Source organism: Chiloscyllium plagiosum, chromosome 38 (assembly GCF_004010195.1).
Source record: "Chiloscyllium plagiosum isolate BGI_BamShark_2017 chromosome 38, ASM401019v2, whole genome shotgun sequence".
In the NCBI taxonomy this organism is placed as follows: Eukaryota; Metazoa; Chordata; class Chondrichthyes; order Orectolobiformes; family Hemiscylliidae; genus Chiloscyllium; species Chiloscyllium plagiosum.
In genome coordinates this window covers 17292259-17320005 of record NC_057747.1, presented here as the reverse complement: position 1 = coordinate 17320005, position 27747 = coordinate 17292259, and the positions used below count along the sequence as shown (strand labels likewise).

The window sequence follows — 27747 nt, the reverse complement described above, 5'->3', positions numbered from 1 at the left end:
AGCAGTGATGTCCAGGGAACTGGAAGAAGGCAAAGTGCAAATCCAAAAGTATCAGTGCAGATGATGGAGTTACGCAAGGAACAGCTGCAGGGAGGTGAGGAGCTCCAAGCTACAGACAGGTAGGAAAAACCAATAACATTTTGTATGACAAACACTAATCCAACTCATCTTGTATATCTCAAAATAGAGCTCCAGTACAACCAGTACCTGTGGTTTTTATTATTCAGTTTTTATCAACTGTGTTTTGCCCTTTGGGAGAGGTTCGGGGGTATGGCGTTGGACAGCAAGTGGCATTGACATGATCATATCAAATGGCACAGGAGGATTGAGGGCCCACTATTACTTATATGTAAGATGGGACCAAGTCTGCAGCACTACTCAAACCAGCAACAGAATTTTCATGGAAGTGAAGAGTGGGAGTGGGGACTGGGAATAAATATTATTATTTAAATCATACGGATTGTTAAAAAAAGGCATTGGGTCAAACTCCTTTCATAACAGCATTGCGAATATCTGTAGCAGTTCAAGGGAATGGGTAATTATTTAGATTTAGATTCCCTACAGTGTGGAAACAGGCCCTTCGGCCCAACCAGTAACCCACCCAGACCCATTTGACTGATGCACCTAACACTACGGACAATTTAGCATGGCCAATTTACCTGACGTGCACATCTTTGGACTGTGGGAGGAAACTGGAGCTCTCAGAGGAAACCCACGCAGACATAGGGAGAATGTGCAAAGTGCACACAGATAGTTGCCCAAGGCTGGAATCATACGTGGGACCCTGGTGCTGTGAGGCAGTCGTGCTAACCACTGAGCCACGGATCATCATCTTCCCAAGGATAACTACAGATAGGCCATAAAATGCTGGCTTTGTTGACATTCCAATGACTGTCATAAGTTTTAATTTACTTGGCATTTATAAAATTGGCCTCTTTAAAACTTCCCCTAAAAGATGTTAACAGAGTTTTTCCTTGGTACATTTTTAAATTTCAAAAATATGTTATTCATAAAAACAATCTACATATATAGTCACAAACACAGTTTTGTTCTGTGCCATAGCATATGAAAAAAATATACAAACATTGGAGTTTGACTCCATCCAAACAAACCAAAAGTGTCTCTTACATCAACAAGACTGTATTTACATGCATTTGAAGAACTGGGTTGTCTGTAACTGGAAAAACTGGGTTGTCTGTAACTAAAACAACCCTCATTTAACTTCAGCAGAAACACCTCAGACAAGCTATTTTCCCACTGTATTCCAAGCTTTATTCAATCCGTAGTTCTGGACCTATGCGGTTTGATCAGGGAACAACCAACAGGATTCTTTTTCAGCACGGTCTGGAGAACGCTACGTGCTGACCACTTCCTGATGCACTATTAAGTCGACACTGTGAAGCCCCATTTACAAGTTCACGGATGTGTAGTAACAGACTGTGACTCAACAGTTGGAGTTAAGTTTCAATTGTACCTTACCAATTAAATCCAGCGGAATTTTTAAGATACGGGGTAAGTTTCAACAACACCGTATTACTGGGGAAAAATAATGGGGGAAGTCGTTCCTGTTTTGAAAACTAAATCCATTTGAGATGTTTTTTCCGGGTTATTCAGATCTCTCAAAACTGGTTGTTGGTCCGAAAAGTTGACAAAGCGTTTCTCGGATTGTAATTGGACCTTGAGTGTTATCAGAGAAAGCTGGAAATAGAAGGGGAGTTCATGTGACAAACAAGGCCGAGCCTTGGGGGTTCAGCACGGTTTGTAAGTGAGCGTGTGTACTGGGGAAGGCTCTGCTGGGAGACTGGTGAGTGTGTTCCTTCATTGATTCATACGCCGGGGGTGTACATGCTGCTGGAGTTTGGCCCCGGCTTTGGACCTGACCCTGCATTCCGCCTGCAGCGAGACCAACATTGCAACGCGCCGCCTTCCTGGAGGCAAAATGCAGCATGTTGGAAACGTCATGCGACCTCTTAATATTCTCTTTTAAGAGGAAGGGTTGTAATTAGCAAACGACATGTTAAAATTAGTTTGCAAAAGCGACCATTCCGGCTTTCCTGCGGAAAGTGGGTGATTAGATGTCCATCGTGGCGATTGGATACAGGATCCTCCCTTTTCCCCTCTGCTAACAGTTTCAGTGCGGTCTAACACAGTCATTCCTTCTCCAGATACACTGGCCTTTCCAAACAAGCCAATAATCCTTTTATTTAGAACTCTCTACGGGGAGGGGGCGGTGGTAGAGGTCAGTCATGTCCCTGATTTTGAGATGTCAGATCTCCAAGAATTGAAAATCTGATCTCCACAGTAAGGTATTCTGGAAGGGACTATGAACTAAAACTGTCTATTTATAAATGGTCTTTGTATACATTTTCGTATTCTGCTGAAACAAAAAGTATGCAAGATGGCAAAGGTAGCTGCTAACTAAAGTTTTTAGAATCGTCTGATTTGATTATTGAGTCTGTCACTTCTAGAAAAAACACAGAAATTGTTGGAAAAACTGGCAATTCTGGACTCGAACATTAACACTGATTTCTGTCTACAGATGCTTCCAGATCTGCTGAGGTTTTCCAGCAATTTCTGGTTTTGTTTCTGATTTCTGGCATCTAGTTCTTTCTCTCACTTCTCGGTTGACTTGGGAAGCTTGTGGGCCATGACTGAGCATCCTGGTGGAGATGATCCAGTGGGGGTGGGGTGTGGAGAGGTGTGGTTGCCATGAATTGAAACCTCCAGGAATGCATCCTTAGAGTTGGCAATCTTACAACCTTAACACAAATAGAATGTGTCTCCTGTATTCTGTGGTAACTAAAACTTAACTTTTTGATTTGTAAGGTATTCTCGCGCTCTCTCTCTCTCACTCTCACACACACACACACGAGAAAGATTTTAAAAAAGACATGGGGGTAGCTTTTTTATACAAAGTGGTTTGTATGTGGAATGTAATTCCAGAAGAAGTGATGGACGTGGGTACAGTTACAACATTTAAAAGACATTTGGATAGATACATGAATAGGAAATGTTTAGAGGGATATGGACCAAGCGCAGGCAGGTGGGACTAGTTTAGTTTGGTATTATGGTTAACATGTACAGAAGGATCTGTTTCTGTACTGTATGACTCTATGACTTTGTGACAGATTGGTCAGGAAGATATACTAAATGGTGTGGCCAGAGAGTTCTCTCATTTCTTTTGGATCTGCTTAAACAATTAGGTTGGAGTGTTAAACCATGCTTGTGAATCATAATTGTAAAAGTTAAACTAGAGATGGTGGGTGATTCAGCATGAAGAGAAGTTGCACACAGTAATTTGGAGCTAGAACATTCCATTTGCAGGAGGAGGATGAGCTAAATGGGTGAAATGGTTGCCCTTTCTGAATTTTATGACAATAAAAATCAGGAGCTGGAGTAGGCTATTCAGTCCCTTGAATTTGTTCTGATATTTAATAAAATCACAGCTGATGTGATTACAACCTCCAATCCTCATTCCTGTCTATCCCTGATAACCTTTCACCTCTGCCTTAAAAAAAAATCAAAGATTCTGCTTCCACAATCTTTTGAGGAAGAGACTTCCAATCACAGTCCATCTTCTGTAGGAACGTTTCTTGCCTCCATTTTAAATGGGCAACTCCTCATATGTAAACAATGCCCTCCAGTTTGAAATTCACCTATAAGAGAGAATATCCTTTCCACATCTGTAATGGCAAGACCTCCTTAATTCCTCATTTCAGTCCAGTCTCTCCTACTTTTCTAGACTTCCATGGATACAAGCCCAGCCTTTCATCAAAAGATAACCCACACCTTCTGGGCATTAGTGTAGTAAAACCTCTCTGAACACCTCCCAATGCACTTACATCCTTTCTTAAATTTTGGACAGATGAAATAATACCTTTTTTGTGACAGTATTCAACAACTGGAACAATGATACTATGCAATATTACTACATGAAATCACCTTGTGTAGTTTTAATCAGTTTCTTGCAGGTACAATTTTTGCAATGTAAAACTGAAATCAAATGTGTCTGCTTCAAAAATGACAGTATGGAAAATGGCAATGTCAAACCAGTGTCTCTGTGTTTGGTAAGATAGCAGGAGACGTCTGCATCACAAGATTGACCCTCCTGAGTTCAATCATTTATCTACTTTCAGAAAGGGTGGGTTGGAATGGAATCACAGGTCATTTCTTCCAAAACAGTTTCCAGCTTTGCATGAGTTTTCAATCTAACTATCAATGGAATCTTGTGGTTCTTTTTGTTTATAAACATTTAGAAGTAATTTGCTTACTTTGTCCTAATAGAGGCTGATTGCATTTGAGAGTGATTTTACTTAATGTGTGTAAATTCTCATCTGCTGTAAATGGCAATAATGACAATTCTGGATCTCAGCTTTTAGCTTTGGCAGGTGCACAAATGTTCCTGACATCAGTGGAGTTTCCTATTCACACTGGCAGCTGCATTTGCACTATGTACTGTTTGACCAGGAGCACTTGCTGTAGTCATGCTGAAACTTCATGTGTTAGAGTTTGGAACAAATTTGAGTGAATGCAAATGTTGCAAAACTCACACATGCAGGAATTGAATTTGAACCATTGGTATTGGAACCATTGGTGTGCTTGTAATGCAAATAATTAATGAATTATCGGTGCATTAAAGTAAATTATTAAAGTAAATAGCTGCAGTGATTTATCGGGAATACATTTCAAAGTACAATGTAACTGTTGCCATCCAATGTGTTTACAAAGAGTTGATCTAAATAATGCCACAAACATTTTATTTAAATACTGCTGCTTTTGTTTTCTCTCGTCCCCCCAGGAGAATTATGGGCGGGACAGTATCTGTCGATGAAAGCTTCCACGTTGTGATTGTTGGTGGCGGCTTTGGAGGCATTGCAGCAGGAAACCGTTTGAAGTCATACAATGTTCCATTCACGTTGATTGATGTGAAAGATGCTTTCCATCACAATCCAGGAGCACTCAGAGCATCAGTGGAAAGTGGTGCGTTAACAGAAAACGAATGTGTTAATTGTGAGAATGGGTTCTGTGCATTCCAACATTAATATGTATGGAATAAAAGGGACTGTGGTAACATGGATATGAAATTGGCTGAATGACAGGAGTAGTGAGTGAACTGGAGGAAGGTGAATCTAAGAATGCTTGCTATTCCTGATTATATATTATTCTAAAGTAATGCAAAAAAAAGACACATTTTGTGGAAGCTTTGTCATCAGGACAGTTTGGAACAATACCAATTCAAGGGGAGGTGATGAATGAGAGAAGAGCGTTAATTGGTAGAGATGTTGTCATGTAGATCATACCCATTAATGCTGATTAACTGCCAAACTTTGTTTCAATTCTAAACCAGACAGATTCAGGTTAGTGTCAGAGAGTGTGGTGCTGGAAAAGCACAGCTGGTCAGGCAGCATCCGAGGAGCAGGAGAGTCGACGTTTTGGGCAGAAACCCTTCATCAGATTGCACGAAATGTCAACTCTTCTCCTTGATGCTGACTGACCGGCTGTGCCTTTCCAGCACCACGCTCTTCGACTCTGATCTCCAGCATCTACAGTCCTCACTTTCTCCTAGATTCAGGTTAGTGCATTGCCCTGTGAATCAATGAATGGCTGTCACCTATTTTGTTGTTGAAACAGGCATATTGCAAGTAGATGTTCTTTCTGTCTGCAAAGATGAGGGCCCCATGTAATAATATGTAGTTTTCAGCATACCCAAGTGTGCAATGCTGCAAGCCTCACAGGCAATTCTAAATAGGTTGTCACTGTAAATTTTCAAAGGATTATCCATAAGGAAGTTGCATATATTGATAGAGCAAAAAATAAAGGATACAGTTCTAATGCGGCTGCAGGAACAGAAAAACCTGGATTTAAATGTCTATAAATCTTTGAATGAGCTGGGACATGTTGAGTGCATAATTAATAACTGAAAATGTGTTGCTGGAAGAGCGCAGCAGGTCAGGCAGCGTCCAAGGAGCAGGAGAATCGACGTTTCGGGCATGAGCCCTTCTTCAGGACTCCTGAAGATGTTTCCTGAAGAAGGGCTTATGCCCAAAACGTCGATTCTCCTGCTCCTTGGATGTTGCTTGACCTGCTGCGCTTTTCCAGGAGAAAGTGAGGTCTGCAGATGCTAGAGATCAGAGCTGAAAATGTGTTGCTGGAAAAGCGCAGCAGGTCAGGCAGCATCCAGGGAACTGGAGAATCAACGTTTCGGGCATAAGCCCTTCTTTTTTCACTTTTCCAGCAACACATTCTCAGCTCTGATCTCCAGCATCTGCAGTCCTCACTTTCTCCCTGCATAATTAATAAAGCAAACAGCTCACTTTCTCCCTGCATAATTAATAAAGCAAACAGCCTCTTAGGCTTTATTAATAAGGGCATGGAATATAAAAGATAAGGTTTTGTTAAATGTATGTAGAATGGTGGTTTAGCCTAAACTGGAGTATGAAGGGAGAATCTGAGGAGGAGGCACTTCGGTAGGGTAATGTCAGTAATCTAGTCCTGAGGCCCACGTAAAAGTTCTGATTCATGGATTAAAATCCCACCATGCAATTTGAAATCAATTAATAAATCTGGAATATAACACATTTTGATAACAGTGACCACTAGCAATTGTTGTAAAAGCCTTCTGGTTCAATAATGCCCTTTTTTCTCTTTTTAAGGAAGGAAATCTGTCCTAGCCTGGTCTGACTTGCAGGTGACCCAGATCCACGAGAATGTGTTGATTCCTAATGGGATTTCGTTCAGGAGAAATTAAGGATGGGCATCAAGTGCTGGGCTTGTCAGAAATGTCAACAAATAAAGGAAAAAGAAATGTGGCTCCACTTGTGAAGACATTACAGTGTGTAGAAAACATTCACCAGAATGACTGGATCGGTATATGAATAGGAAGGGTTTAAAGGGTATGGGCCAAATGCTGGCAGATGGGACTAGATTAGTTTAGGATATCCAGTCAGATTGGAAGAGTTGGACCGAAAGGTTGTTGTGCTGTGTAATTCTGACTGTAGGGATAAGAAATTGTAGTTACTTCGATAAATTGGAGAACTTCTGATCTGTTTTCCTTGAAGAAGAGGTTAAGATGAAATTTGGTAGAGGTATTCAAAATGATGAATGATCTGGATAGAGTAGAAAGGAGGAAGATCCATTATACATTAGTGCAAAGATTGAGTATAAGGACAGAGATTTAAGGTAATTGGTGAAAGACAGGAGGTGACAGGAGGAAAAACTTTCTCAAGCAGTGAGTTTTATGAACTGAAGGCATTGGCTGAATGTGGTGGAGATGGGCTCAATCAATTCTGAGAATTGTTTTTATTGCAACAATGTTCTGTTGTTATCCAGAGGGCTTTTTTTTTTCAATTAAAGCCAAAGCTAACCAGTAGCAGAGCAGGGATCCTGTGAATCTCCCAAAGATACGATGCACATTTCACAGGTATCTGATTAGAAGAGCTTCTGTTTTCATCATGTCTGTAGAATACTGTGAAGATTGACTCCTAAACAAGAGCATGGACACCCCTCAAGGATCAATGTCTGAACTGTTATGTTGGCTTCATTGATGCTGGAAGTTGTAATTAGATTGCTGTGTCATAACTAATTGGGATAGTTTGCTAATTGTGATAGTTTAAATTTGTCTGCATTTGAGCAACTGTGTAACTAACTTCAAAGAATCCATATGACTATTTTTAAACCACTTTTAAAATTCTGTATATGTTAGTATAGTATGAACGCCCCTTGTTTTTGAATTCAATATTTTAACACAGACGTTATTGAGTTGTTGAATGTCCAAGTGGAATAGTTTGGGCTCCTCATAGTCAAACTATGAGGAAATCTAAACCAGGATCCATTGTTGAAGCCCTGCATTAAATGAACATTCCATGAGAGAGAGAATAGACGGAACTAACAGCATGCTATATAAATGCACAAACTGTTGACTGAACTGACAAACGATGGTGAGATCTTTGCATGGATAACCCACTTGTTTTCCAGTGTGAAGAAAGTTACATTCCAGGAGTTGGGAACAATTTAATGAAAACTCCCCAGCAGTGTGAAGTTTGAATAACATTTGAATAATATTGTAGTAATAATAATAAAGTTGAGGCATAGAGTGCATATAAAAAGTTAATTAATAGGTAGATTAAAGAAGTACTATTTACTTCAATGCTTTCCTGCAGCAAAATCAGCAACTTGTGTTCCAAAGTGTTTCCCAGGGAGTTTCAAAATAAAATATGAATGAACTAAATAAGGAGATATTGGGTGAGATGACCAACAGCTTTTGGTCAAAAGTTGTTTTTTAAGAGCATCTTGAGGGAGGAAGGAGAATTCAATAGGAAAAGAGGTTCAGAGATGGAATTCAAGTCTTGATCTCGTCAACTGAAGGCATAGTCACCAATGGTGGAAAGTTTTAAAAATTGAAGATATTGAAGAAGCAAAACTTAAATGGGTTTCCTCCCACAGTCCAAAGATGTGCAAGTTAGATGCATTGGCCGTGCTAAGTTGCCCCATAGAGTCCCGGGATATGCAGGTTCCGTGAGTTAGCTATGTGAAATGCAGGGTTACAGGGATAGAGTAGGGGGTGGGTCTGGGTACGTTCTCTTGAAGAGGGTCAGTGTAGACACGATGGGCCAAATGGCCTGCTTCCATACTGTGGGGATTTTATGTTTCTAAATGAGCAGATCAGTGGCTTAGAAGGTTGATTCAGGCATTAAGGGATTATCTGTTGATGATAAATTGAGTATGTTGTGTCTTTACAGATTGGAGTTGAGAAGAATGAGAGGCGACGTTATTGAAATAAATAAGATTCTTCAGGAGCTTGTCATTGATGAGAGGTTCTTTCACCTTGTGGGAGAGTCTAGGACAAGAAGACATATTCTCAGAGTTAGTGGTTGCCCCCTTAGGACAGAGATGAGGGTGAATTATTTTCTGAGGGGAGTCGATATGTGGAATTCTTTACTGTAGAAGATGGTAGAGGCTGAGTCATTAAATTATTTAAGCTGAGAGACAGATTTTTAATCAGTAATGGAATTAAGGGTTATGAGAAAAATCAAGAAAGTAGAGCTGAAGATTATCAGTCGGCCATGATCTCGTTGAATGGCAGAGTAGACTAAATGGGCTAAGTGGCCTACTTCTGCTTCTACATCTTGCAGATATCTAAGGATTTGTGAGTTTGAATTGGAGAGGTAAGAGGGCAAGCCCATATAGGGATTGAAATCAAGGATAAGAATTTTAAAATTGAGGCATTGCTCAACCAAGAGTCAGCGTTCACCTTTTAAATTCAACATTGAGTATGATTTTCCAAATTCAGAGCAAGATGTCAAAAATTACTGACCGCAAAATTGGTGTGGGTGTTATTGATTTGTCCATAGATTAATTATTAATACTGGAATTAATGGTTTCTTGACCATTTGAGGAATGTATATCTACTTGGAGATGCATTCTAACTGCTGTAACATCTTCAGTGTTGCTTTTTAGGATTTGCAAAGCAGACATTCATATCATTCAAAGAGACATTTGCACAGAACTTCAAGCAAGGCAAGGTCATTGATATTGATTTAGAAAAGCAGGATGTTATTTTAGAAAATGGAGAGGTAAGTCAGAAAAATAAATCTCATGGATGTATAACCCAGTTACGTTATTTGTGTGTGATAAATTGGCTTTAATCTCTCTATTATTTTGAAGACTCTACATTTTTCCCACCTCATTTTGGCGACTGGTAGCTCAGGACCATTCCCTGGAAAATTTGTTGAACCGGTTACAATGGAGAATGCCATCCAGATGTATGAAGATCTAGTAAAACAGGTAGTGTCTTGTGGTAAACCAATAAAATTTTACAAAATTTATTCTGCAATTTCCATTCTGGTTCTAAAATAGTACTTCTAGCAACAGTGTGTTTCTCATGTGATCATGTGTTTTCGACCAGGTTCAAGAAGCTCAGAGAATTGTTGTGATTGGAGGTGGATCTGCTGGTGTGGAAATGGCAGCAGAAGTCAAAACTGATTACCCTGATAAAGAGGTATTGATTTACACTGATTGCCCTGTATATGAAAGGTTGCCATTTAATGCTGTTCTCTAAGTTGCTCTTTAGTTTCTGCAATTTAATTGTTCTGTGAAGCAGGCAGTTTTTTTGATTGAATAATAGACAATATATAAATCCTCTGCCATTATTTGGTTTGCTAAAGTTTAAATAGGAAGGTGCAGTGGGTGGTGTCCCTGTCTCTGTGCCAGAAACTTCGGGTCTAAGTTTCACCCCAAGAGTTAATGATCAAGGAAGGGTGCATTCCCAATGTGACCAAACAGGTTGAGTGTTCCCTTACAAATCCTTCCCATATACCAGTGGCAGGCTGACGAGTGGGTGAGATTCCTGATCAGCTATATAATCAGGACCTCTGCCATCAAAATCCTTAGTTTTGGATTACAACATACATCTACAGTAATCACACTTTCCAGCACTTGGCCCATAGTATTCAATGTTATGACATTTAAGGTGCTTATCTCTGTACATAGGAAGAGGCCATTCGGCCCAACAAGACCACGCTAACTCTTAGAGTAAACTATCTAATAAGTCTTTGTTTTTGGTCTTCCTCCAAGCTTCAATCATTAATTTTTGAGTGTTTATTCAATTGATTTTGAAAGTTACCACTGAATTAGTTTTCATTACTTTTTCAGGCAGTGTATTCTGCATGTTCTATGTTCATAAACCCATAGAAATAATATTTTAAAATTTCAGAATAGGTGTAACCATTTTTGATTCCTTCTTTGTGGTTAACTATTTGTTTCCACAATGCTTTTTTAAAATTTTAATCTGTTTCCATAGGTAACTTTGATTCATTCCAAGATTGCTCTGGCTGATGTTCAACTCTTACCCAGCGTAAGGCAGGGGCTGAAAGAAATTCTCTTGAAGAAAGGAGTCCAGCTTCAGTTAGGTAATAATACCATTGAGAATATTTTTAAAGGCATAAATTTCATTCCAGTCCATTTTTTAAAAAAAAATCTATAATTGTTTGCATTTTGAAAGAATAGCATTGGTTTTGCTATATTGATTCTATGCTTTGTGAATTAAGAAAGTCTGTTCATTGCTATAGTCATATACATCTAATACTTGGTTCTGCGTCTTCTAATCACAGCAAATGTAAGAAATGCACAGCAATTTAGCAACTGAACAGTTAATGTCACTAGTATAGACTCATCCAGAGGAACGTTTCCTACTAGTTTGGTTTTAGTTTGGATTTCTAATATTTTGTTCTCTTTACTTTATACCAGTCCCAATTCACTTTTCCTCTGAGTATAATGATATGAAAGGTTGGGATGGATGAGTCTTCTGTCAGTCATGATCTCAAATGTGAAACTCGCTGGGTCTGTTTTCCCTGGACTGTTGGAGGCTGAGGGATGATCTTTTAGAGCTTTTTAAAATCATGAGGGCCATGGATTGGATAAATAGACAGTCTTTTCCCTGGGGTGGGAGAGTTCAGAACTAGAAGGCACAGGTTCAGGGTGAGAGGGGAAAGATATAAAAAGGACCCAAGGGGCAACTTTGTCATGCTGAAGGATGGTGCGTGTATGGAATGAGCTGCCGAAGGAAGTGGTGGAGGCTGGTACAATTACAACATTTAAAAGACATCTGGATGGGTATATGAATAGGAGGGATATGAGCCAACTGCTGGCAAATGGGACTAGATTAGGTTAGGATATCTGATCGGCATGGATGAGCTGGACCAAAGGGTCTGTTTCCATGCTGTACATCTCTATGATTCTATGAGTATGAGTCTATGACTGAGTCTTCACAGATGTAACCCCATTAAGACCTGCTTTTGTTGAATTCCCCAAGAAGCTTATCTTTGTCTGCTCCCTCTTTCCACTTGGTTTACTTGAAGGTGCCAAATAATTTTATACATCTCAAACAAGAAATCAGCTGAAGAAAATTGATCTGGTGGGAGGCTAAGGGCACGTAGTGAACATATTGGCATGTTTAACTGATTTGGCATTTGTGCTTAGTGTCAAGCCAAGTTGATTTTGGACCGAACTGATTATGTTCTTTCCCCATCCGGAACCTATTTCCCAGATGGTTCAGTCCATCTTGTGCTTGATTTTTGATAATGTGTTCTCTGGTACCTTGTCTGAATTCCATTGGAATTAATGATTCCCTTGAACTTTGAACCCTTGAGTAAAGCATTAAGTTGCTCTGAGAACTGCTTCCTGTGGATGTTCATGCTCTTCTTTTTATTCGATAAAGGACAAAAAGTCATCAACATCCAGGACCTGGTGATGAATGAAATGAAGGCTGACATGAAAGTACTGACTGACAAAGGATTGGAGATTATTGCAGACCTGGTCATCTGTTGTACTGGAATAAGGGTCAATTCTTCAGCTTATTCAAATGCTTTCAGTAAGTTCTAATTCTAATGTAATACATTTAAAGTACTGCTTCTATTCGTCCATCGTGATAAAGCTATGTTTAAAAGCCACTTAAATATCATTTCACATCATAAACAAGATAGGGACTTTCAGATAACTTAGCTTTTCTGAACATTAAGAACAATTCCTTTGTCACATTTTATATATAATTTCTGTGTGGAAAGTCATTGATTTGAATAAGTGGTTTAAACAAGCAATTTATTCAAGCCCAAAAATATATATATATATATATATATATTTGACTTATTGGTCATATAAGCAAATATAGAATCACTCTATGTGCTCTCTCTTCAAATAATACTGAAAATGGCAATGCTAATTTTCAACACAAAAATATCAGTAGGATTGGAAAATTACCACTGCTAGTGGTATCTGCAAACAGAACTTGAATTAGTGTTGTCTGCTTTTAATTAGATTATAAGACATACAATTTGGGGAGAGGGCTCTTCTGGCATAGTGGTAGCACCTCTATCACTGAGCCAGGAGGCCTACGTTCAAGTCCCAACTGCTCCAGATGTGTGCAATAATATCGCTGAATAGGTTTGTTTAAAAATACCTATAATTTGAGAAGTAGTGCAAACAAGGAATTGATTTTTTGGATATGTGCTGCATACACTTTAGTGTGCGCGTGCAAAGGATTCTGTCTGCCCTTTACTATATGAAGACCATCCACTTTTTTTTTTTGTCCTTTTTTTCCTTTCCCTCTGTTTTGTATTTTTTCAATTTCATTCTTTGTGTAACTAGATTTTTTTTTCATGTATTGAAGACTCTATTGACCTGGACATGCCTTTAAAATATATATGTGTACGGGTGCTGTTATTTTCAGATTGACTAGGTAACCTTTCTATTTATTTGCACCTCTTCATTCATGAAAGCAAAAATGTCTGTGAATCCTCAGACAGTCAGGCAGCATTATTGAGGCGGAAAAAAAGTCAACATTTCAAGCTGCTGACACTTCCACAACTGATGAAAGGCCATCCTTACGAAATATTAGCTTGTGTAATTTGCTGTGGTGGTAATGACAAGCTTGAAATTGTTACTTCACTGAAACTGACAGCCAGTATCTTTAGGAGTCTGCACGCGCAAAATAACACACCAGTCCAGACCGTGCTGTGAGTCAGCGAGTTTTGCGAAGATTTGTAGCTCGGGTTGAGGTTCTGGATGTAAGTTTGCTTGCCGAACTGGAAGGTTCATAGCACATAGAACATTACAGCGCAGTACAGGCCCTTCGGCCCTCGATGTTGCACCGCCCTGTCATACTAAAAGAAAGCCCATCCCACCTACGTCCATATGCCTGTCCAATGACAACTTAAATGCACTTAAACTTGGCGAATCTACTACCATTGCAGGCAAAGCATTCCATACCCTTACTACTCTCTGAGTAAAGAAACTACCTCTGACATCTGTCCTATATCTATCACCCCTCACGTTAAAGTTGTGTCCTCTCGTGTTTGCCGTTCCCATACTTGGAAAAAGGCTCTCCCTGTCCACCCTATCTAACCCTCTGATTATCTTGTATTCTCTATTAAGTCACCTCTCAACCACCTTCTCTCTAACGAGAACAGCCTCAAGGCCCTCAGCCTTTCCTCGTAAAACATTCCTTCCATACCAGGCAACATCCTAGTAAATCTCCTCTGTACCCTTTCCAAAGCTTCCACATCCTTCTTGTAATGCGGTGACCAGAACTGTACACAATACTCCAAGTGTGGCCGTACTAGAGCTTTGTACAGCTGCAGCATAACCTCCTATTTCCGGAACTCAATCCCTCTATTAATAAAGGCCAAAACACTGTATGCCTTCTTAACAACCCTGTCAATCTGGGTGGCAACTTTCAGGGATCTGTGTACATGGACACCGAGATCTCTCTGCTCATCTGCACTCCCAAGACATTTCAGACATTTCATCACCATACTAGGTAACATCATCAGTGAGCCTGTGGTGAAGCACTGGTGTTATGTCCTGCTTTCTGTTTATGTCTTTAGGTTTCCTTGGGTTTGGTGATGTCATTTCCTGTTTTCTTTTCCTCTCACAGAAGGTCGTAGATGGGATCCGAATCTATGTTGATGTCTTTGTTGATGGGGTTCTGTTGGAATACCATGCTTCTAGGAATTCTTGTGTGTCTCTCTGTTTGGCTTGTCTGTTCTAGGATGGGTACGTTGTCCAGGTCAAAGTGTTGTCCATTCTCATCTCTATGTAAGGATATTAGTGATAGTGGGTCATTATCTGTTGACTGAATAGATATCCTAAGTTCATCAAGTCCTATTTGCCAGCACTTGGCCAATATCCCTAAACCCTTCCTACCATACACCTATCCGGATGCCTTTTAAATATTGTACGTGTACCAACCTGCACCACTTCCTCTGGCAGCTTATTCCTTCCATGAACCACCCTCTGCGTGAGAAATTCTCCCCTTAGGTCCCTTCTAAATATTTTCCTTCTCACCTTAAACCTATGACCTCCAGTTCTGCACCCGCCCCCTCCTGGAAAAGACCTTGTCTATTTACCCTATCCATACCCCTCATGATTTTATAAATCTCTAATGTCACCCCTCAGCCTCTAATACTCCAGGGAAACAGCCCCAGTGTTTTCAGCCTTTCCTTATAGCTCAAAACACTTCAACCCTGGTAACATCTTTGTAAATCTTTTCTGGACCTTTTCAGGAAGGATGTTATCATATGATCTGAGGATATGAAAATCTTAACTCTGGTTACGTGAAGGATGGTAAATGTAAAGTCACCATAGCCTTACTGGACCATGGGGTGCTCCCTCATCAGTGAGAGTTGACTGTTGGTGGGTTAACTTGAGGGTCATCACACCTCCAGCTTGGGGAGAAGTTGAGAAAGAAAGTCCTTCACGGTGTTCTCAGCTGGTGCAGCTGATGGCATTACACTGCATTACAAACCAGCCATCTGAGCCAACCGATCCCCTCCTCACTCGTCCCACTTGACATGTTAATGGAAGCATGCAATTCTTTCTAATCAAATAGCTTAATGTTAGCCAAGACATCGATGTGCCTGTGAACGTAATATTTGCATAAATCAGTGAGCTGTAATATACGTCTGGATCTACTGATACCACTTTAACTGTATCAGCTTGTATGTTATACGGGATAACATAAGCATTGACACATCAGTTAAAGAGAACATGTGGGAGGCAAAATACACATTATGGACAGCTACCACTGCTTACCACAAAGAAGCCACTCCAAGATATCAATGGTAAATATCTGTAACCCTTATTGAAAACCAACTTGAAAACAATCCTGAATATCAAAAACCTCGGATGATCAAGTGTCAGCTAATGTGAGTACAGATTTGTAGATAGACATTGACCAGCCAGAAAAAGGCTTCTTTCTTGCTGATTAAAATCTCAATTCCTGCAATTTCCAATTTTAAAACAAAAAGGTAGTCAAAGGCTCCATGCTGCATAGTTACAAGCCTTTTGTGTAGGAAAATTCAACTTAAATGCACTTAATCATGCTAATAAAGGCTTACCTGTATTCAGCAGTCAATCAGCACCAAAATGAAGTGAAGCCTATGATGTCATCAGTCCTTATTTGGCACAAACACCACCTGCAGGCACAAATCTGCTACTACAAGCCTACATTTCATACAGAAACCGTTTTAAAAGAGCACCGAGGAAAATAAAGGGAACCAGAAGCCAGCTCTGAAAGATGTACAGCACACCAATCATGCATAAAGGGAATGAGGAAGAACATGATTGTGCAGTAATACTGAATGACAGCAAGATACAAAATGCAACAGAAAACAACTCCTACCACTCCAGATAGATATTCTAGCACCAAGTTAGGATAAATTATCAAACCTCAAGTGAGTTTGAATTGTTAATCTTTTAAATTCTTTGTTTTTACCTGAGTTATATAATTATTGAAGTGATGGTACATCCCTACGTACAAAGTGTTTGGGATTTTAAAACATTTTTTGGGACAAGAAGATATTGTCTGGCTCACACTCTGTATATTTGTACACTTTGAGACATGCTCATGATATCACTATATGTAACCTGAGGACATATAGATCTTGGACTCCTCTTGATTCTGGTCACCTTGAAGCTTGTGATGCTGAATGAAGTAAACTACAGCAATCTTTGTAACTGATTAGCCCAATATTAGCACAAACCCTGCTGAGCCTGTGAATTTAATATTTGTAAATATACTATATATGTGTGAGCTGTAATAAATTTCTGTTGGATCTTTCTATACTACATTATCTTCTGCCAGTTTTTTATTTTGAGGGATGTTGTGAACATTGGCACATTGTTTTGTTCAGAAGATGGGCCAACAAACCAATTTCAAACAGCCTCTACCTGCACTCAAAATAAAGGACATAATGAGTATATGTAGTATGTCACACAAGAATTGTCATGGAGATATAACAATTTGTGGAGAAATTAATTGCAGTCTTCCCAAAATATAAATCTGTTACAATAATTAAGGAGAAAAATCAACCAGCAAATAAGTTAAAAGAGGAAATGGGAGTCAAGGCAAGAAGAGGAGCATTGATTAATTTGGCATTAAATGAGGCATTTGTGTATCTAAATGAAGGTTCTGTTCAGACCAAGAGCTCTGGAAATAAAGCACATTTCAAAAATTTTAAACGATCATTTCTTAGAATGGATGATGCTCTGAAGGCATGGGATGGATGAGTTGATCTTTTTTGCCAGGTCATCGAAAATTGTAAAACAATGAATCAGCATTAACAACTGTCATTACTTAAATTTACCTCTTTAATAATTGTTGTTGAAATAATGAGTTACTGAACAGTTTAGACCACAAACAATTAATAGTTAATGACTAAATGACTGAGCATCCAGCTATGATTGCGCTCACTTCCTGTAAATTGTAACCTCTTAGATGGTGAACAAGTTAACAACATGGAGTTGTTGGTCTATTAGAGGGGTGCTCAACTTGTGATCCACATGCCACGTATTGCTGGGGTCTGAGCATTTCATACAGCCTGATGTCTGCTCTATTTGGGGAGTAATAGACAGGCTACCTAATATTCATGCTAACTTTTCTTTCCCAAACATTTGGCATTGATAAACCTTTCACTACCTTGATTGATCAGTGTTACAGTGCCCTCTTTGGGCCACTCAGTCAGGACACTCCAATTGGCTAATCAGGGTGTGGCAGAATTTAGAATTAAGTTTCAGAATTCGTTTTGTAAAAAAGCACCTTTTAAGTTCCTTTGGTGGTTTGGGGAGGTTGGCGGTGGTGGTGATATGGTTTCTTTCACTTAAATGCAAAATGTTTGGTGTGTAATAATCCTGGTGGAAATTTTGGAGTGTAAAACCCCTGGATTATTTTCTTGAGCTGAAAGGGCCTGAGTAATACAGTCAGGAGTGGAGGGGAAAGGGAAGAGACAAAAGGAACAAATGAGTCTAGCTCAGTGTTTTCTACGAGAGCCAACCCATGTTGGCGTTAGTTAAAAATAACTCCGTAGCTTGGCTCCAGTCTTCAATCCTGGTCATCATCAATTGGGGCTGTTTTTTTTTCCCCTCGTCTGTTTAACCAAAAAGCCCAAAAACTTGGTGAATTACGTACAGTTCTAGTGACCACCTTTATAGGAAGAATGTAAAAGCATTGAAACGATGAAGAGGAGATTTATGAAGATGTTCCTTGGTATGGAGGGAAGGTCTTATGAGGAAAGGCTGAGGAACTTGAGGCTGTTTTTGTTAGAGAAAAGGTTAAGAGGTGACTTGACATACAAGATAATCTGAGGATTAGATAGGGTGATTTGGAGACGCCGGTGTTAGACTAGGGTGTACAAAGTTAAAAATCACACAACAACTATGTTATGGTCCAAAAGGTTTATTTGGAAGCACTAGCTTTTGGAGCGCTGCTCTCCACGATCACCTGATAAAGGAGCAGCGCTCTGTAAGCTAGTGCTTCCAAGTAAACCTGTTGGACTCTAACCTGGTATTGTATGATTTTTTAGCTTAGATAGGGTGGACAGTGACAGCCTTTTTCCTCAAATGGTGATGGCTAGTATGAGGGTACATAGCTTTAAATTGAGGGGTGATACATACAGGACAGATGTCAGAGGTAGGTTCTTAGAGAGTAGTAAGGGCATGAAATGCCCTGCTTGCAACAGTAGTAGACTTGCCAACTCTAAGGGCATTTAAATGGTTATTGGATAAATGTATGGATGATAATGGAATGGTGTAAGTTAGATGAGCTTCAGATTGGTTTCACAGGTCAGCGCAACATTGAGGGCGGAAGGGCCTGTACTGCGCTTGTAATGTTCTATGTAAGTGGTTTTCCTATTAAGTTTTGCTGTTTAGGGCTTTTCAATGGTCATTTCTATTCACTATTCATCCCAATTATCAATTTGTTGTTTTTGAATTTGTTTTTGTGGTTCATGTTTACTATTGTTGCAACCCTTATCTTGCTGAAGTTTGCTTACTGGTCCCTTGAAAATTTTAAACGTGTCCCTCCCTGCCCTGTCCTCATGCAAAGGTGAGAGAGCCTTGTGTTTGTGGGCTGCTGGTTGTCAATGTTGTCAGATCTTTTGCTTATGAGTGATAACATTGAGTTGATTTCCTTCCACCTCTGGGGAAAACCATGTCTAGGATGTTTTGTCAATAGTGGAGTTAACTATTTCATTTTGATACAGTTTATGCAAGTTTACTTGCATAAACAACATGTACAATTAAGTGACATTAACCTTGAAATTAGCTAATTATTGGCATGCAACCAGTCCAACGAATACATTGACTTCTTGTGAAGTTAGCCTTCTACATCTGACCAGTAAAAGTTACTGTGGGAGAAGACATTGGAGGGTTCCCTGAGTGAAGAGAATCTGCTGAGGTGACTCCATTTTCAAGCAAAAATCCTTTCTATGCAATTGACCAGTCTGGGTGACATGTATGTCAGAAGCATTCAGTTTTTATTTAAAACAGTTAATCAGTTTTATTCATCACAGAAAATCTTTGAAGATGTCAGTGAGGCACAGCTACCTAGACCAGTCAGGTGCTGATTTTTTCAACTCCTAAGCTTTCAACCTTTTAACAATGGGTCTGTTAGACGATCAAATAGTGAGGCATAAAAATATCATACTTTAGGTAACTGGCTGAAGAACAGTTTCTTAATATTGACTGGCTTATCATTGGTAAAGAATTCTGTGTCTAAATGTGATCTTAATAGATCTGAATTCCCATATTCAAGTTTGCCTGCTACCTCCATGTTGTGTGGATTCCCTTTAAGTTAAAACAACATTTAGTATTTCTGGCAATTCCCAGTGTTTAGCTGCAGTCTGTACTAAAATTATTCTAATCCTCCCTATTAGACACCTCAAAATAATCCTTGATTTCTTGTTTAATATGGACAGTTCTAATCTATTGAAAAATGGTCTTACTGTTGAGTCTTTTTGAGCTGAGACTTAACTATGTTGTTGTGTCATCAAGTAAAGCATGATCTGTGTACATTTTCAGAGACTGCATTATATATTTGATGTTTTCGCTCTTTCCACAGAAGATTGTCTTGCTGAGGATGGTGCGGTACTGGTCAACCCACATTTGCAAGTCATTGGGATGGAAAATGTTTATGCAATAGGAGATTGTGCAGATGTGAAGGAACCCAAAATGGCTTATCATGCTGGACTTCATGCAGTGGTTGCTGCAGATAATATTATCAACAGTGTTGGCAAAAAAAATCTGAAAGTTTACAAACCAGGTAGGGGTTCTGCAGATAGTTTTATTTTTAGCAAATTACTTTCATTCAAAAGACAATAAAAGTCAGACCATGTTTTTAATTTTTTTGATTAAATATCTTTTTTTGTTTCCCTGCTCTCTTCACCATCCTCCCTTCATTCTAGTCCCATACAGAAATACACCAGCTTAAATGAATGTGAAGTGAGGTGGATGTTTATCTCCCTCAGTAAACTAGCATTTGGAAGTAGCTGCCTCCAGTTTAGGAGGTCCATGCCCATTGGAATGATGATCTGAAAGTATGGGAGCTTGGTGCAATTGAAGCAGCAATACATAATGTTTTTATTTGGCATACAGGGTATGTGGGAATGAATTAGTTCACTACAAAGAGATGTCACCCACTTGTAAGACTCAATTCAATTAATGCTGCACAATAACTAAAGCTCGGCCTGTTTGCTATATTGTCTACGATATAGTATGATATGAAGAATGAAACATTCATTTAATGCTGAGCTAGTGTCTAACCAACTATTTTTTTTTTGCCGTTCATTCAAGGGATGTGGGTGTTGCTGGCTGGACCGCATTTATTGCCCATTCCTATTTGCTTTCAAAGGTGGTGGTGAGCTGCTATCTTGAACTGATGCAGTCCTCATGTGGAGGGGTATCCACAATGCTGCTAAGATTGGAGTTGCAAAAATTTGATCTAGTGACAGTAATAGAACGGTGATATAATTTCATGTTAAGATAGTGTGTGACATAGAGGGGACCTTGCAAGTGGTGGTGTTCCCTTGGATCCATTGTCCTTGTTCTTCTAGGTGGTAGATGTTATGAATTTGAAAGTTGCTAGGAATGAGTTACTACAATGTATTTATGGCACACACTGCTGAATGCAGATGGTGAAGGACTGAACGTAGATGGTTTGGATGAGATGTCACTCAAGTGGGCTGTATCCTGGATAATGTCAAGCTTCTCATTTTTTATTGGAGCTGTACCCAAACAAGTGGACAATATTCCATCACACTCCTGACTTGTGTCTTGTAGATTGTGGATAGGCTTTGGAGAAATAAGAGGTGACTGCGTGATCTTAAATTGACATAACGTATGTTCTTGATTAGTTCGGGGTCCAGGGTTATGGAAAAAAGGCAAGAGAATGGGGTTGAAAAGCATATCAGCCATGATTAAATGGTGAAGCAGCCTAAATGGGCCGAATGACCTAATTCTGCTCTTATAACTTATGGCCTTGTATGGTATTCTAGAATACTTGGCATGTAAGTTGGAGTAGATTGTGGTGTAGTGAGTGCAGGGTGCATAGCTTGTATTGTGACCTTTTGTAATTTGTATTGTAAGCCTTTTCTGCCATCTATCATCCTGGTGCACGAGTTATGCAGCTGTGAATAGTTATGCATTCTTGAAAATGAAGTAAAGATGGTGTGGCAGAACACCAGGGGAATATACTATTATATAGTGGAATGAGGTTTTGTACTGGATCATGCAGTATTTCTAATCTTACCGGGTGTTACTAAATGCAACCAAGGCTTCTCCAAAGATAAGTATATGATACTTTGTGAATTTGAATGATTTTATTGTTTTGTGTATTTTACAGTAGGAATAATGCACAATGAAAAGCTTTCACTTATTCCCACGGTTTAGTACCATGTTGAATAATTTTAAGAATGATGGAGAAAAGAAAGATAGAGCTTAAAAAAAGTTCATCAGTCTTGAGCCAGCTCACCACCATTAACTATGCTGTGTCACCATCCCTCCTCTTCCACCTCACCACTATCTACACCTGACCCAAGCAACACTGAAGTTGCTGATACTCACTTAGGCACCATCTTTCCCCAATGGGTTGACACTCCTCCTGTGCTGGACCAACAGTTAAGAGTCGCTGATTCTCGGGTGACATCTTTCGCTGTTGGGCATACTCACCAAAGTCACCTCCATTGTAGCAGTAGCTGATTCCAATGCCAGGTCCTCTGCTCACCCCAGAAAAGTAAAGATTCGCTTGAGGTGTGCACTAAGCTCTTGCCACTGTTGACCGAGCTCCGGGAAAGAGGTAAGTAAAATTATAGGGAAAAGAAATAAAGAAAAGCTGTCAGGGTAGATGAACTCTGACTCAGGAGCTCCACTGCGCCATCTTGTTCAATACTTCCACAAGGTCAGATGCAAGCTGACATTAGAGGCTTGGGCAGTTCCTGTGTTTGATGTGCAATGAGTCAACATTATCCCAGTTTCTTAATTCATCAAACTCCTGAAATCAAATTCATCAAGCCAGTCATACCATGATGGCTGCATAAGCTGAATTATTGTTATTTTTTAAAAGAGAATCATTACACAGAGATCCATGAAAAACATAGAGTGTTATGGCAGTGATGCTAAAGTTGAGGAAAACATATATCTGTTACTGCTTCAAATGCATTGAATACTGTCTAGCTGATGTTGAATAATTGCAGGAAAGTTTGCATAGTCAGAGCTGAAGTCTAAATTGTGTCAATGTTAAGATCATTCCTAATTTGAAGCCTATTAGTTGCCCTTTTTTATTTGCCAAATCAGACCTTTCAGCAACATTCTCAAGATGGTTCTGATGATATCAATATAACTAATCTATTGCTCTAGAGTTACATGGAAAGTGCTCTGTACCGACACACTATAAGAATATTGCCCATTTTAATAGGATGTACAGGAGCTGAGTGGACAGGTCATGGAAACTACATACATTGGTTATTGCACTGCACTCTAGCTTCTAAAGAACACACATTTGTTCATAGTACTGATGTTTCAGAGGCAGACATTTTTAGTCAAGATGTGATGACACACTTCCAGGACAGCGGCTTGAACTTTTAATTCCTGGTCAAAAGAGCCTTCATACACTATCAACCAGGGTGGGAATCAAACTCCAATGCAGAGTACAACGGATTAGCAGCCAATCTGTTTAAATTCCCAGCCACCTCATCAGTGTGTACTCTGTAGGTAATGAGTGCGTTGGTAGAGTTATGGGTTAGTTAGTAAATTTATAAAATGTAATGTTTTTGTTTCTTTTTACCTTAAATCTGTCTGGTTTCTCCTGCATTCTTTAGGGCAAAGAGATAACTTGAAGCTGTTTTGGTGAATGGTATTTTTTTGTCTCCCTAGGTTCTCTGACTATGCTATTGTCAATGGGTAGGAATGATGGAATTGGCCAGATTTTCGGTTGTCATGTTGGAAAATTCATTGTTGTCATGGCGAAAAGTAAAGATCTACTAGTTTGGAAAAGCTGGAGAGAAATGGGTCAAACAAAACCCAGCTGACTACAGAGTGCTTGACACTCTTTCTCCCGTTCTGGAATGTGCCTTTATTGGTTTCTTTTAATGCATATTTAATCCTTTTGAATTAAAAATTATGATGCTGTAACTTTATAAATAATTTGCAAGTAGAAATGATAGAACCTGAACAGATATACAGTAGTCAACCATAACATGACACAAAATATCAACTACATGTTTTATATGGGTGCAGAAAAAGCAGCTTGATCCCGTTTCTGTTCACTGATGCTTATAAAGTTTAATCACTGCAAACAATAAATAGACTTTTAAAATCCACACTGTAAGTAATCTAATCTAAAATAGTGTTTTTGTATAGTATTTGCACATCAAATATTTATAATAAAGTACTTTTCAGATAGCAGGGAAGAAACCATCTACATTGCATTTGTATCTGTTGGAGACCGATTTGTATGAGCCAAGACCTGTTTTTCTTTTGATCAGGGAATGCATGTGTATCCAAAACTAAAAGTGGTGAGATGATATTTTCAGCAATTATTCTGGTTGAAATTTCTCAGCTGGTCACAATGTAAATGGGCCTGGAAAGCCTAAGTTTAAATTCCAGTAATGAGTTCATTGATTCCAACAGAATAATTGTTCAAACACTCTAATTGGCCTTATCAACTCTTAGTCAGAACATTCCTTTCTGTTACTATCTAGGACGTCTGCTGGAAAAGCAAAGTATTGGGATCGTATCCAAAGACTGGGTCGGATTTGGTTTTGTTTCTTTTTTTTTAAACCCCTGGTTCCTATCCCTTTTATCTTTTCCTGTTCAGGCTCCTTATTGAACAGTGTCCCTGAGATTGAGAAACAAGAGTTAAGTCTCAATTGACTTCTCATCAACATCTTTAATAAATTCCTCTGAATTAATGTTTCTGAAAGTTCAGAAATGCCATATGTTGTATCCCAGTGGAATCCCAACACTAGATTAAAAGCTTGATCACCAACAAATCCATATATGTTAAGGTATTTCTGTATTATTGAATTTTGATGTTTCTTCTGGACCTTTCAATGTGAACATCATCACTTTAGTTTTTTTGTGACTTGAGAGAAATTAAATTATCAAGTTGCAGCAAACTAGAGGTGCTGAAATCAGGTTGATCAATATCCACTTAAAAATGTTGGCTATGATGAAATCTGCAGCATTAGATCTATCTTTTCTAAATTTAAGTGGGTAACTGGAGCAAAATTGTGTTGTCCACTGTAGCTGTCTATAATGATGGCCTTTATGGAGTATTCTAGGCCATGTGAACTTAGCACCATAAAGTCCAGGACTCTAATCCAGTGATGATGAACGGTTTGGCAATATAAGTTCAAGGTTTATGATTTGGATGTAGTGATCGTCTCCCAACATTGAGTATTCTCCATTGCATTGATGTAGAAAGACTGGTAAGTTATAGAAACTGCATGCTAGCAATGTAGTGAGCAGCTATTCAGTCTATTCTTACCATTATTTTCCCATGAAATACCAGTCAATTTTTATTTTTGTGATAAAATGGCCAGGCTGAAAACTATAGTCAGCTATTTCTTTAACCAGAATTGTATAAGTGCATATCAAAGGACTGAACAAATAACTCAATTGACTTTATTCTAAATCACCACATTATTGAAGGGTAAGCCTCAGCACTTAACTGAGATTGTATGTAACCTGACTAACATGGGCTCTTATGATGCAGTGGTAAAGTCCATACCTCCTAGAGCAGATTGATTAGAAAAAACTTACAATCTGACTAAACAGTTAGTGTTCTCCCAGTTAGGTATAGATTCGGAAAGCACGGAAACAAACTCTTTGGTCCAACCAGTCTAGACCAACTATAATCCCAAACTAAACCAGTCCCACCTTTGTGCTTGGCTCATATCCCTCCAAATATTTCTCATTAATGTACTTATCATTTGGTATCTCTTTCATGTGAACATCTCATCCATAAGTCCAAGTCTGACCTTGCAAGAGCATTAAAGCTCAAATCAGCACAAGGCTGAATTGAAACCAATATTTCTTAGCAGTAAAGATATGTACTCATGAGGAACAGGTGCAGCCCTCAATTGCAATATCTGAAATATGCTGCAAATAATATTCACTTCTAAATGAGCTTCTAATGAACTATTATTATAATTTCTAGACTCATGCCTTAAGATCAAAGAATAAAATTTTAACAATTTTGAAGTTTTATAGTATATGCTTAAACCTCTTTACCAAAAAGGTCAGTTTTAGTGAGGAGATAGTTAGAGATAAAGTGTTTTGATCATTGACCCTAACGTCCTTGTCAGGCGTGATATCATACTTTGCTTAAGAATGTTCCTATAAAATCCCTTGGTCCATGTTAATGTAGTAAAGGTGCTATATAAATGGAAGATGTTACTTTATGTACTCAGCTCTAATCTGAGATTTCTGATTTCATTGCAGGAGTTTGAGTATCAGTTACTGTCAGCAAATATGCAGTTATTCTAAGATTCAGCACACTGGAATTGTATTTACAGAAAACATGTGGTTCCCTTTGTAAGATGCTCTGCCCCCATTTGGGTGGAGGGAGAAAATTGTTGATTGGTTTTGTATGAATCAGCAGACATTCTTTAATCTCGGTCCTAAAATATTGTTAGGGCACTTATGCCTAATTTCTGGCTTTGCCGATGCACTGGGATATTCTGTCAACAGTTCAGTTTAAATTTGTGTAATGTTTGTTTGAATCCAGTTTAAACTGCTAAGAAAACATGGTCTCTTTGGTTTAAATAAAATGTTGCAAACCTTTACAGATCAAGTGACATATTAGATTTAAGAGTTTTTGCCCAAATAAGATACCTCTTTTGAGTTTTAGCACATTAATCCCCTCCATTTTGATATGTATTTATTTTGTTTCAGTTGTATTGACATCTCCATTAAGCTAAAATACTTCATACATACTGATCTTTATTATTGCCAAATTATCCATTTTTATTGCAAAACAGAAGTTACCATTTTTATTCTTTGACTGACACTTCAATTGTGTAAACATGAAGGCATCAAATGGGCATTGTAATTTCCACATTTTTTCAAGCAACATTTAAAGCTGGGTACTAATTATTAGAGCACCCCACAGAATTCTACTTCAGTTTTATTTATAAATTCTTGTCACCTTTCAATTCTTGTAACTCAGGTCATGAGTGTTGAATATCATGATCACACTAGACCTTTGTCTTATGCTAGAAAACCAAAAATGCAGGTCAGTCTTTGAAAAAGCCCAGTCCTGATGCAGGTACATATTTGGGTAATGTAATTGTATTTGTGCTGCCAGTATAAACTTGATGTAGCCAGCCCAATGGGTTTTGCCAACCCTCTAATTCTGCATTAAGAATGGGCGGAGATAATTTTGAAACTCAATTAATTGACATCAGTAAACAAATTCTAATATGGCAGTTGTTCTAAACTGGCATCCTTGTCAGAAAACAAAACATTACATTTTTCTTCAATACTCATGGTTGCTGGCTTTCAGGTGGTCAAGCCCTTATTACCTGTTCAGCTTTACCTCTAGCTGAATGACGCTGACATATGGATATTACTGAAAGTAGGTGCTCAATAACTAAATAAATGCTGCAGCAAAGAAAATCCCACCTGTACAGAAATTCTCACATACAAGACACCTGATGTGGAAACATGTAATTAGTGCTGTGGTGCTTCTAGTGTCATGGTGTCCACAAGTTGGAAACATTAGAATTGGCCGTGTCCATACAACTTCAATATATTCCTATACTTCTTAATACTCAAATGCAATGTCAAGTAATCTAGAAAGTTGTTTCTTCCTAAAAATAAAAGACAATAATGAAGATATTTTGTTTTAATGAATATATTGATGACAATGAATTAGCCATTTTAAAAACACAAATGCATACAGAATGGATATGTACAGAACATTTAGAACATTATAACACATTTGAACATGTTGAACAGCAGATTTAAGGAAATAAATGGTGTCATCTTTGTGGACATAATGGCACATTAAAACAAGTCTTGGACCACCTTATTTCCTGACAGTATGTAACACTAAGACAGACTTTTACTGAAACAACTAATGTTTAAACAAACCGTTTTCCCTGACTCCATTGTTTGCTGATGGGGTAAGGAGTACAAGATGGGGGATAAATGAGAGGTGTTTTATTTCTCACAAATGTTTATGTACTATCTTATGTCAGTGTCTGCTCCCCAATTGGTAAGGCACTACACTAACAAGGGCCTATGTTGTAATTTGCAGCTCAAATACATGGAACATTTTCAGATCTAAGGTAATGTTAGGTACGCAGAATAAAATGCTGATCGTTTGTGTAATTGTGAAGACACATCAAGAAATCTCAGTTCAAATACAAGATGAATGTGTTAGAATATTTAAATGATTAGATTTCAGTCATCTGATTA

The 27747-nt window shown here is 38.7% G+C and overlaps 2 protein-coding genes across 8 annotated transcripts in view; one reads left to right on the top strand and one right to left on the bottom strand.

The window, feature by feature from the left end:
* The window catches only part of LOC122541869 (elongation of very long chain fatty acids protein 6-like), a 136073-nt gene that overhangs the window by 2413 nt on the left and 105913 nt on the right, over positions 1-27747 (bottom strand). The window lies entirely within an intron of this gene.
* Positions 46-26119, top strand: LOC122541867 (ferroptosis suppressor protein 1-like). Of its 7 annotated transcripts, none has more exons than XM_043679006.1 (10): positions 1236-1512; positions 1615-1803; positions 4789-4980; positions 9457-9572; positions 9664-9783; positions 9905-9997; positions 10799-10907; positions 12215-12367; positions 19889-20089; positions 23197-26119. In XM_043679006.1, exons 3-10 carry the CDS (start codon positions 4806-4808, stop codon positions 23349-23351), a joined length of 1122 nt encoding a protein of 373 aa, XP_043534941.1. In that variant the 5' UTR covers positions 1236-1512; positions 1615-1803; positions 4789-4805; the 3' UTR covers positions 23352-26119. The 7 variants fall into 7 exon arrangements, with proteins under 7 accessions (XP_043534938.1, XP_043534941.1, XP_043534943.1 ...); XM_043679008.1 differs by having other exon boundaries at positions 1615-1804; positions 4799-4980; XM_043679003.1 differs by lacking the exons at positions 1236-1512; positions 1615-1803 and adding an exon at positions 46-119 and having other exon boundaries at positions 4799-4980.

What these genes read in the sequence shown, in the direction of transcription:
- LOC122541867 (XM_043679003.1), top strand. Translation starts at nt 61, where the DNA reads ATGATGGAGTTACGCAAGGAACAGCTGCAGGGAGGTGAGGAGCTCCAA. An exon ending in CAGAGCATCAGTGGAAAGTG is followed by an intron (nt 4,981 to 9,456) that starts GTGCGTTAACAG and finishes GTTGCTTTTTAG; the next exon opens with GATTTGCAAAGCAGACATTC. An exon ending in ATGAAGATCTAGTAAAACAG is followed by an intron (nt 9,784 to 9,904) that starts GTAGTGTCTTGT and finishes GTTTTCGACCAG; the next exon opens with GTTCAAGAAGCTCAGAGAAT.